This window comes from Carcharodon carcharias, chromosome 18 (genome assembly GCF_017639515.1).
Source record: "Carcharodon carcharias isolate sCarCar2 chromosome 18, sCarCar2.pri, whole genome shotgun sequence".
In the NCBI taxonomy this organism is placed as follows: domain Eukaryota; kingdom Metazoa; phylum Chordata; class Chondrichthyes; order Lamniformes; family Lamnidae; genus Carcharodon; species Carcharodon carcharias.
The window spans coordinates 96,908,094-96,920,057 of NC_054484.1; the positions used below are offsets into that span (position 1 = coordinate 96,908,094).

The 11,964-nt window shown below is 41.1% G+C and overlaps 1 protein-coding gene across 3 annotated transcripts in view; it reads left to right on the plus strand.

The window, feature by feature from the left end:
* Positions 1-11,713, plus strand: part of cdadc1 (cytidine and dCMP deaminase domain containing 1) — a 37,873-nt gene extending 26,160 nt beyond the window's left edge. For 2 of the 3 annotated variants that reach the window (XM_041211735.1, XM_041211730.1), the window contains 3 exons: positions 6,772-6,826; positions 7,951-8,025; positions 8,213-11,713. In XM_041211735.1, coding sequence (XP_041067669.1) covers positions 6,772-6,826; positions 7,951-8,025; positions 8,213-9,045 — 963 coding nt within the window. In that variant the 3' untranslated portion in view covers positions 9,046-11,713. The remainder of the gene's footprint in view (positions 1-6,771; positions 6,827-7,950; positions 8,026-8,212) is intronic. The other variant, XM_041211734.1, reaches the window with a different exon arrangement.
* Positions 11,714-11,964: the final 251 nt, after the last annotated feature.

Here is an 11,964-nt window from a genome sequence, read left to right on the forward strand (position 1 = left end):
AGATACACAAGAACTGCCACCTGGCCTGGTAGTAGTGCGGGAGAAAGAAGGGACTGATGATAATGACACATTCAATCTCACACTTGCAGACAACAGATCAGGTACTGGCACTGTGCATACTTTAGAGGGTGGCATAGAGGCAGGATCTGCAAGTGACGATTGATCAGGCATGTGTCCTGCCTCCAGGCAGGAGGAAAAGGTACCAGCTCACTGGAGGGCAAGGTCACACACAGGTTCTGCTATAGGGCACTCTGATGAGAACTTCAATGAGCCGGCGTACTGGAAAAGGCTGATGGATATGAGCAACGAAATTCTTAGCACATTGGCAGGCTTGCAAGTAAATCAGTGGCAACTTTCAAGCAGCCTGGAGGAGCCTGGCACCAAATTGAGACAGGACTTTGCTCAGAGCTTTGAGCCCATCTTTCTAAAATGGAAGTGGTGGACATCTTTATGAGCACTTCTGGAACCAACCATGATGTAGCTTCTGACGGCCAATGTCTCAGTTTCCATTTGACTACAAGCAGAAACCAACTAATGTCTTCGAGTGCTGCTGTGCAAGCTCAGACTGAAGTTGTCAGCACGGTTTGCTGCCTTCATAGCCGTGGATGTCCGTGTTCAAAAGGACTTGTGGGGTCCCACCTCAGTACAGGAATCTGCCCTCCAGTTGATTTGTGAGGATTGCTGAGGCACCATGCTGGGAGGTGGCATTTCCTCCATGGAGCACGAATCTGCTGTGCACCCTCAGGATGACCATATTCGTCCTCCCATCACTTCCACACCATCAGTGCCCCTACTGTTGCCTGTCAGCTAGCCAGCCTAGAATGCTACTGCCATGGCAAGGTGCTGCAGTCCAAAGCTGGATCTTCTGGGCCCAGAACCATTCGAGGTTATCCTGCAAGGCCATCTGCAGCCTCCCCTGCTGAACGTCAACATCCTTCCTTCCACCAGAAATTCTGCAGCATGTGAAATAGGAGCTCTGTCCAGGCAAAGGCACATGGAAGACAGGCACTAAGGGATTACATAGGGGTGACTATTTGACTTTTGTATGGGATAATGATGGTTTGTTTGCTAAAGATGGTTAGAATGATTGTTTTCTGGTACCTTTCAATTCTACATTGGGGCCAAGAGGATGAATGAAAGCGCAGTGCTCTAATCTGTGATGGTCAGTGACAATAGGGATTGTAAAGTTGAGACTAGTTGAATGGGGAATAGAGGTTGTGCTCAGTGGTACCACAGCCAAATGAGTCAGTCATGGGTAACCCTGCTGATCAGGAGATGCGTTGATTGCCGCCTCCTGTTCCTTTTTTAGCTGCTGCTGAATACCAGGTGGTAAAGGCAATGCTCTCGTGAAGGCAAAGTTGTGCACGATGCAACAAACCACAACTAATTGTGACACACGTTCTACTGAGTCCTAGGGCTCCTCCTCTACCATTACTATCCATAGCTTCAAACTACAACATGCATGTAAAAGTGCAAGTTGCCACAGCAGCTAGGACTCCGAGTGAACTGTAAAATCGGCTACTCCAAAGCAGTCCAGGCAGCATAAGTGTTGGTAAGCACCCGCAGTGGTCTGCTCGATATTTTGTGGGGCATCATGGCTGTCATTAAAGATGGAACATTGGTCATGATTCAAGTGGTCAGTGGTAGCATTTGTCACCCTGTAGCCATCTTATAGTTTGACCTGGTGGCTCAGATACTGATGACTCAAGACATCTTGGCTGCTGCCAAGGTACTGGGTATACGCCACATGCACATTCGGGGAGTGGATCCCTTTACAATGGAAGTACATCTCTGCATTTAGATTAGCCTGCAAAGCATGTGTGCTGTCAATGGCACCCTGCCCCATGGGGAAATTTGCTATCCTGGTGAAGCCATGTGCAGACTCTGCCAGCTTCCCTTTGGCAAGAGAGAATGCAATGTACTCCTCCTACCTCATGGTACGCAGAGTGTCAGTGCCTTATGCAGCAAGGGACAGTAAATTACATGTTAGTGAAGGAAGGGGGAGTTCCAGGATTTTGACCCAGCGACAGTGAAAGAACGGCGATATATTTCCAAGTCAGGATGGTGAGTGGTTTGGAGGGGAACTTCCAGGTGGTGGTGTTCCCATGTATCTGTTGCCCTTGTCCTTCTAGATGGCTTTGGAAGGTGCTGCCTAAGGAACCTTGGTGAGTTTTGAACATATGAGGTTAAGAGAGCGCATTAGCTGGAGAGATGTGGTCAAAAATGGAACCGTTAGAGTCAAATCAGCATTGCCATGATCTGCCTACTCTGCATACTTCCAGCACATGTTCCTTATGCCTCCGCTACACCATCACCAAAATGGGGTACAGTGCATGCTGCAACAGAAGTACCCAAATCCACATCCCTAGCACCAAGAAAATGGGCGCTACAGGATTGAAATTTGAGGTTATTGGGTTTTAAAGGATGATCCATGTATAGATCCCCTTTACACCAGCTCAAAACTAGGAAACAATGAAATGATGTTGTAATGCATTTTAATGCTAACACCCAACCTACTCCATGAGGTTATTGGTAAAGAGAGATAATCGTGGTAGGGACCCATGAGGGAGAATGAAAGCCCAGAGTTCTAATCTGCTTATATTGGTCAATGGTGGAAGGTCAAGTTCCACTGAACTTGTGTGTTGTAATGTCGTGCAAGCGTGATGATAACATGACAAAAAGTTCTGATGATTTTTAATTAGCTTTAATATGTAATATAACCTATGAAATCACCTTATACCTCTTTACAGTATCCACTTGACACTCTGCTTTATCAGAGCCTATTAATTCCTATTGTATCTTTTAATGCCTTTTTTCTATTAGTCTGCTGTAATTGTATGCCTGGCTCAGTGCCTAGACCACGTCCTTATTTGTACTTGTGGATTATTGATCCATTAATATCTGTTGACTGATTCTAATCTTGCCCTAAACATGACCTTGTTTATATTGTAGATTATTGGCTTTCACTATGTGTAAGTATCTATAATAATGAGAAATGTTTTATAAAGTTATTGGAATTATGAGGATCTTCCCCATCTACATACAAGCACACAAATTAGGAGCAGGAGTAGACCATATGGCCCTTCAAGCCTGCTCTGCCATTTAATAAGATCATGGCTGATTCGCCTATTCCTGATAATCTTTCATTCCCCTTAGCCAAGAATCTATCTGCCTTAAAAATATTCAATGACCCTGCGTCCACTGCTCTCTGGGGAAGAGTATTCCAAAGACTCACAACCCTCTGAAAGAAAATGTCTCCCCATCTCCGTCTTAAATGGGAGACCCCTTACTTTTAAACTCTGTCCCCTAGTTCTAGTCTCTTCCACAAAGGGAAACATCCTTCCAACATCCACTCTCTCAAGTCCCTTTAGGATCTTGTATTTTAAGATCACCTCTCATTCTTCTAAGCTCCAATGGATACAGACCCAGTCTGTCCCTGTCCAACTTTTCTCTTAAAAGAACCCCATCCCATCCCAGGTATCAGTCAAGTGAACCTTTTCTGAACTGCTTCTAACGCATTTATATCCTTAAATAAGGAGACCAAAACTGTACACAGTACTCCAGATATGGTCTCACCAATACCCTGTACAACTGTAGCAAAACCTCTCTACTTTCATATTCCATTCCCCTTGCAATAAACATGCCATTTGCCTTCCTAATCACTTGCTGTACCTGCATACTGACTTTGTGTGATTCATGTATCAGGACACACACACCCCCTCTGTAGCACAGAATTCTCTCTCCATTTAAATAATATGCTGCTTTTCTATTCTTCCTGCCAAAGTGAACAAGTTCACATTTACCTACCTTATACTCCAATTTTTGCCCACTCACTTGGTCTATCTATATCCTATTGCAGACTCCTCCTGTCCTCTTCACAACTTACTTTCCTACCTATCTTTGTGTCGTCAGCAAATTTAGCAACTATACCTTCGGTCCCTTCGTCCAAGTCATTGATATAAATTGTAAATAGTTGTGGACCCAGCACTGATCCCTTGTCATATCTTGCCAACCTGAAAGTGACCCATTTATGCCTATTCTCTGTTCATGTTAGTTAACCAATCCTCTATCCATGCTAACCTGTTACCCGCTAAACCATGAGCTCTTGTTTTGCATTTGATGTGGCACCTTGTCAAATGCCTTCTAGACATCCAAGTACATTCACAGGTTCCTTTTATCCAAGTTGTTTGTTACGTCCTGAAAGAACTCCAATAAATTAGGCAAACGTGATTTCCCTTTCGCAAAGCCATGTTGACTCTGCCTGATTGCATTGAGATTTTCAAAGTGCCCCCATAACCTCCTTAATAATAGATTCCAGCATTTTCATATGACAGATGTTAAGCTAACGGACCTGAATCTTCCGCTTTCTGTCTCCCTCCTTTTTGAATGGAGGAGTCACATTAGCTATTTTCTAATCTGATGGGAACTTTTCAGAGTTTAGGGAATTTTGGAAAAGTAAAATCATTGCATCTACTATCTCAGTAACCATTTCTTTTAAGACTGGAATGAAGTCTAGCCGGACCTGGGGACTTGTCAGCTTTTAGTTTTAATAATTTTCTCAGTACCCTTTCCCTGGTGATTGTAATTGTTTAAGTTCTCCCTCCCTTTCACCTCCTGATTCAGTTATTTCTGGGATTTTATTTATATCCTCAACAGTGAAGATAGACGCAACATATCTGTTCAATTCATCTGCCATTTCCTTATTTTCCATTATTAATTCCCCATTCTCACTCTAGAGGACTAACACTCAATTTACCCCGCTCTTTTCCTTTTCAAGTGCCTGTAGAAACTCTTACCATGTTTTTATATTTTTAGCTAGATTTCTCTCGTACTCTAATTTCTCCCTGCTTATTAATCTTTTAGTTAGCCTTTGCTGTTCTTTATATTCTGCCCAATCTTCTGACCTGCCAATCACCTTTGTGGAATTATTCGCTTTTTCTCTCAATTTGATACTACCTTTAACTTCCTTTGTTAGCCATGGATGGTACAATTTTCTAAGGTGTAGATGAGGTACTTTTCCTACAAAGTGCATCACCTCATATTTATCCATGTTAAAGTTCATTTGCCACTCGGTTGCCCAAGATTGCAAATTTCCTAATATCTTGTATTATGTTGCGTTCTTCCTGAGTGCTGGCTATATATCCTAGTTATATAAAAAATATATTTTGTCCCCACATTTTTAGCTAAATAATAGTTAAGTAGTAGGAACATAGGACGTAAGAGGAGCAGGCCATTTGGCCCTTCGAGCCTACTCCGCCTTTCAATAAGCTCATGGCTGGGGAAAAGAATTCCACAGGCTAACAACCCTCAGAGAAAAAAATTCTCCTATTCTCAGTCTTAAAAGGGAGATGTCTTATTTTTAAACAGTGCTAGTTCCAGCCTCTCCCACAAGTGGAAACATCCTCCTGGTATCCACCCTGTCATTCCCCTCAGGATCTTGTGTGTCAATAAGATCACCTTTCATTCATTCTTCTAAACTCCAATGGGTAATGGCTCAACCTGCTCAACCTTTCTTCATAGGATAAGTCCTTCATCCCAGTCGTAATAGCTAATCGTTTAAATAAAATATTGCATGAGGGAGTATATTATGAAAAAAATCCATTCTTAATGTAGCTTGCAACTTATTGGAGATTTATCTATCACAAGATCTCAAAACAAAGCATTCCTCATTCTATTACACTGTATGCACACTATCTTATTTTGATTCAGTGCAAGTGGAAGCAGTTTGTTTTCCCAATGCTGTTAATATAATGTTCTTGTCTATGTAGGCCTGGTAATAACACCCAACCTACTCTTCATTTAGAAGAGAGAATCACATTGCCATATCATTAACACTTGTTTCCCCCACACACACACCCCTAACCAAAAAAGGAAGATCGTTTAAAAACAAAATATTCAGGTAATACAGGTAAAAGTATCATTATATTCAATACAATTTTTATTCCACTGGTAAGTGTAATAGCTCATACTAGTTGTTATTTGATCTATTTTACTCTTGAAACAAAAGCCCTGTAAGGTGCGTCTGTCAATTTCTGTCAAACCAGGCATTAGAAAGTGTATGAAAACAGCTTGGGTCCCTAGAGTTCTGACTTTCTGCTCAGTCGTCATGCAGAAGTGCCTAACCTCTATCTTTTACAGATGAGATCAGAAACTTACCATGTGGAGGAGTGAGCATGTGAGGGCTACTTCCTACTATTGTAGGACAGTGATCTGAGACCCTAATGTGCCGCATCATGTTGCCGCCTGATGTTTTATGATGTTGGGAGCTTCAACTTAGTCTTAATCCTGAATATTCACAACCAGACTGTAGGCTCATATTTTGCCAGGGCATAGTCCCAGTGTGGAACCTGCACAGACAGGAATGAGATTCATACATGGACTCAATTTTAACTCTGTTTAAATGGATGGATTTTGAATGGGTTAAAATCTCACCCGTGGAGTCAGCTGTAGAACGTTACACCTCTAACTCCGACCCATAACTTATAGTGAGCCCCAACAATAGGATAAAGCATCACAGAGACCCCTATAGAACCTAATTAAAGGGTTAAAACAAATGCTATTATTTAAATATACTAATACCAATATTTGGAATAAGTGAGTTTTAATAACCTAAAACCTGTGAGCAATTTTATCACACTGTCTTCCAGTCGGTGAGGTGAGATACATGAGCAAATGACTGATTGATTATAAGCATCTATTAGAAGAAATTCATTCAAAAATTTATCTCAAGTTATTCACATAAAGCTTCTAATTTGACTTTTTTTTAAACAGTGGCAGAAAGCTCCAGCCAACAATATTGTAACGTCAAGCGTCCGAGCTGCTCACAGTGAGTATCTGATCACTGCTGTTAACCACAAACTTTCTGTACTGAATAAACCTGTAGTTTAGATAGAAGGTTGCGCTTTTAAGAGGGCTCAGTGTATTGACAAACAAGACAACAGTTGTGGATTATGTGTGCTGTTTCCAAGATACAATTACATTGCTTCTTATAACTTTTTGTGGAAGAGTGTTGTCCTGCCCATTTTGGTACCCCATCCTCAGTTTGTTTATTTGATCTTTCTGGCTTCTGCTGTTCAAGAGGCCACAAAACACTGACTCGAAAAAGAATCTTTGTGGAATATTGTTTCAGGCCCTCCTCCCATTCTTCCATTTGTAGATTTGGAGCGATCAAAGAGCTGTCTCAGTCAGGTAAAGAAGCCATCTGTAGTTGAAAGTTAAGTATACCTGTCAGAATTGGGATTCCAATTCGGATCTCTTGGTTTTTCAAAAGTCTATCTAGTGACTCCTGGGGAGTATATGCTAGCAACTTAAGCTTACTTTTGGATCAATTGGTTATAATGTGAAGAATTCACAAGTCCTACAGTTTCCTCATAACAGCGCTGTAGTTACCACTCTTTTCCAAAGGTCTAACAATCTCTGAAAGCTATCGTTCAACAGCATAATTTTTTGGGTTCAAGTTTGGGAAAAGAGATGTTCAACACAACTGTTGTGCTGACCTGATTCCTCAGTTTTTACTGTGGAATCTACAAGAAGAGCACAGGACATGGATACCGAACAACAGAAACAATACCGAGCTTTGGCACATAATTTCTTTCATGCCTCAACCCCTGGTAGGAACTTTAGGAATAGGAGTAGGCTATTCAGCCCCCCGAGTCAACTCCACTCAATTACATCATGGCTGATCAGCCACAGCTCCATTTACCTTTTCTCTGTTCCATTTCCCTTGAAATCCTTACCTTATAAAATTCTACCAATCTCACTGTTGAAGGCTCCAATTGACCCCCAGAAACCACAGCCTTTTGAGAGTGAGAATTCCTGATTTTTATTACCCTTTGTCTGATTCCTGCTTTCACTCCTGAATGGCCTAGCTCTCATTTTTAAGGTTATGCCCTCCTTGTTTTTGATTTCCCCTTCAGAGGAAATAGTTTCTCCCTTTCTACCCTATTTTAGACAACTTGATCAGATCACACCTTTGTCAAATTCAAGAGAATACAAGCCAAGCTGTCAACATTGTCACCAACTCTGGTAAGTACGTCAAATGTTATGTCGTCTTCCATGTACCTCACTGAATAGGATGTGATGCCTCCAATGAAAGTGTTAGTGGCTGTTCCTTGGAGGACGTTTATCTGCCTCATGGCACTTGGTGCAATACTGTGGACTCTCATCTAATAATTTCCAGTACACTGTATCTTGACATGTGTTCTCTCCACAGGAAAGCGAGGGCTAAACAAACCTTCCACACTCCAGAGCACCCTGTCCACAGGAATCATGTGTGCAAAAGGCTCCACCACAGAATCTGCACCATCTTGTGAATCATTGTTACTGGGGTGCATGGAAAGTATGGAGGACCCCCAGTCTCCTTTGGCCAAAGGTGATTTGAAAAGACCACTTGAGATTTCTAGATCTGAATCCCAAAGGGAAGAGCTGCTAAATTTGGGGATCAGTGAACCAGCTTTCAAAAAGAGGGTGTTGGAGCAACAGTGCTATCTGCAAAGTCTTGTGACTTCAATGCACGCTGTGATGAATGATATGGTGGATAGGATGAAGGTGACCATGTCAAGGCTGAATACCTCCATATCTGATGTCCAAAGTGTGCTAGACCAACAATTCACTGCTGTGCAATCTAGCAGGGAGGGAGCGTCATCTCACACAGTATCTGTGGTGGAAAGCTCTTTTACCCAGGGACTGAGCAACATGGGAGCATCACTTCAAAATGCCCTGACTGGTGCTGTATCTGATGTGGGCTCGAAAGTACAAGAAAGCCTGCAAGTGGGATTTGAAAGCCTTGGGGAAAAACTACAGTCAACCATGAGAGAGGGTTTTGCCAGTCTAATAAATGAATATACTTCTTGCCAAAACCTATGCAACAGAAATGAAGGAGCCTCAACCACTGGGGGCCTGAATAACTCATCACAAGAGGTTGGAACTCTCAACACCAGCCTGTCCCATTTATTGCACCACCCAGGCCAGCTTTCACCTGGCTCCTCACTGGAAAGCAGGACTCCCTCTGTGGTGACTCAAATACCTGGAGACACAAAAACCTAAGGAGGTTAGAGTAAGGAGAAAAGTCTAAAAATACTTCCTTTATGTGAAGGCTAAGTGAGGTACAGAATAAACTACCTGAGAATGTTATTGAACTAAATAATGTGGGCATGAGGCAGCTGACATGTAATGCTGATGAAAACTACCCTACTCTGTGGTAAAGGCTACACACCAGTTACATGGGGCATCACTGTTCCAACAAAAACAACATTTTACTTCTGCTCAAATGATTGACTAAGCTCACACTATAGTTCATTATTGTAATGTAACAAGAACATTAGCTTTCCCAGCTACTGTGTTACTTTGAGCCTTCACAGAGATTTTTTTGTGGAACAAGAAACCTTTTCTATAACTTGACCCTTCCACATTTCGCCAATCTAAAAGCACGTTCAGGCTTGGCAATGTACTCAGCCAGATTCTTTAGCCACTCATTGCAAGCTTTCGTAACAATCACATCTGTCCACAAGATTTACGTTCTTCTTTGCTGCAGCACTTCTGTACCTGGATATTGATGGTGGGCCTTGAATGGGATGACTGGAATATCAAACTGTGCTTGGCTTCTTTTACTTCTACTGATAATTTCCAAGCAGCAATCAACTGCAGCCTTTTGAAGCTTTCTGCAAGAGTGTTTTTAAAAAAAGGTTGCCATTTCTATGCATGTTTGACTCAACTAAAGGATAACTGGGGATTGATCATGAGTCTTCTACCTTTCACCAATTTTATTTAGGGCAAAAAGATTCTCTGGTGTCTTTCATACATTATCGCTGTGCTTCAGTATTTTGACTACTACATTGGGTAGTTAACCAGCATAAAATGGGCAGTTTTGTTGATATCACATTCCCTCATGACTTCCAGTTAAAACATCCCTGTAAACATGTTTTCTCTGAAGAATAGGAGACCTAACTGAGGTGAATAAGTTGGTTAAATGAGTTGATATGGTAGAGAGAGAAAAAGTATTTCCTCAGAATCCAGAGCAAGGGGGCATAACCTTAAAATTAGAGTTAGGTCATTCAGGGGTGATGTCATTCTGGGTTTCTTCACACACAGTAGTGGAAATTTAGAACTCCTTATTCCTCCCCCCCAAACCAACCCCAAAGAAAAGCTCAGTCAGTTGAAAATTTTTAAATTATGTTTGATAGATTCTGCTTTGCATGGTAATTAAAGGATATGGTGCTACGAAGTTGAGGTACAGATCAGCCTTGATCTAATTGAATGGTGCGGACCTGGTTCAAGAGGCCGAATGACCTCTTTCTGTTCCTATTTTCCAAAGTTTATTGGCAGTTTCAGTGCCGCGCCTCTGTGTTGATCAATGTCAGGACATAAAACATTGCACAACAAACCTTTCCTGTTATCAAATTATTTTGGGCCTCTAACATTTCCAGCAATATGACCGATTTGTGTAGAATTGTTTTATCTTTGTTACAATTCCTGGATCTGTGCTATGAAAAAAAAAAAGTTATGTTCTCCACTACAAATTGGGCTGCACTTTCAAGCTCTGCTTTAGTTTCTTTAATTTATCCTGTGCAAATTAGACCGAATCACCTTTTCCTCCTAAATGCTTTATATTCTGCTGAAGTTTCTTTGGCTTTGTCATAACATACCAAAGTGTTCAGTATCTATGATCTCATGTGATATTGCAATAGAGGATGAAAGCAGTCAACACTTGAACAATAATGAAAGATATGTATGAATGTTCCCAAAGAATGTGATGACTATATCCAGCAGACAGCACTATTGTGAAGATTTAAAAAGTAATAAACGAGGGAGTTTGTTTCAAATATTCTTCAGTTTTTTTTATATACAATACACTAGGAAACTTAAACCACACATAGTTGGGGACAGGAAAGAGATACTGATGAACACCTGCACAGCTATATAGACAATAGTGAATTAATGAAGCAGCAGACACTATAGAATTAAGAAATTTCTAAAGAATCAATAAGTTAATAAATTAATATGACAGTAGAACGTAAGAAACTTAAATGGAAAAGTGACTAGCAATTTAATTAATAATTTCATAAGCAGAACAACACATACTTAACAGGAAGTGTTTATGATGAGCACTGATGGATATGTAACTGGAAGATAAGAATCTATTCAAACCAAATATTTACATTTCATGAAGCTATAGCAAAGTCATCTATAGAAATAACCTATTTACAACACCAAGCCACTCCTGTAGAATGTGGTTTCTACTGCAACCCAGAGGCACCAGACCTTTAATAAATCAGATTAAAAAGGACCAGACAGCTCACGCATTGATCCTTGTGTAGGAAGGCCTTCCAGAAATCTGCATAAAGTACATTTCATTCTTTCAATCCCAAGCGTGTGGTATTTGCTGAATGCAGATAAAGGAGAAATCTCACTGGAGATGAAGACCAAGGATAGGTTAAGGCTAAAGCAGCAAGAGATCTATTTAGGTTCTTCAAGGCAATGAAGCTATTGGTAATAAAAAGATATGTACAGCTATTCAACATCATTGTTTTAAGTGTTTCCTTTACTAATCTTACCAACACCATCATTACTGTGAAGCAACTGCATTGCTGTAATATAGGAAATGCAACAGTCAATTTGTGTCTTGTCATTACCTCAATGCTGTTGTGGTGCCTTGCTGTGCATATATTGGCTGCCACGCATCCTACATTACAATAAAGATGACACTTCAATGGAATTCATTGGCTGTAAAGTGCTTTGGGATGCCTTGGAGTGGTGAAATTGATATATAAATGCAGGTCTACTTTATTCATGGTCTTTGCTGATCTCCATGAAGGGGAGACAGGGTAGCAAAACAGTAAAATAGGCCTCGGTGCATCTGAACTATCCACTTCCTGGTGGAAGCTGTGCCTATGGATATTGAGCGAGGACAGGGTAAAGCTTGGTGCTTTTCCTTTAAGTCCCTGATAGCATTTACAGTCTAAACTC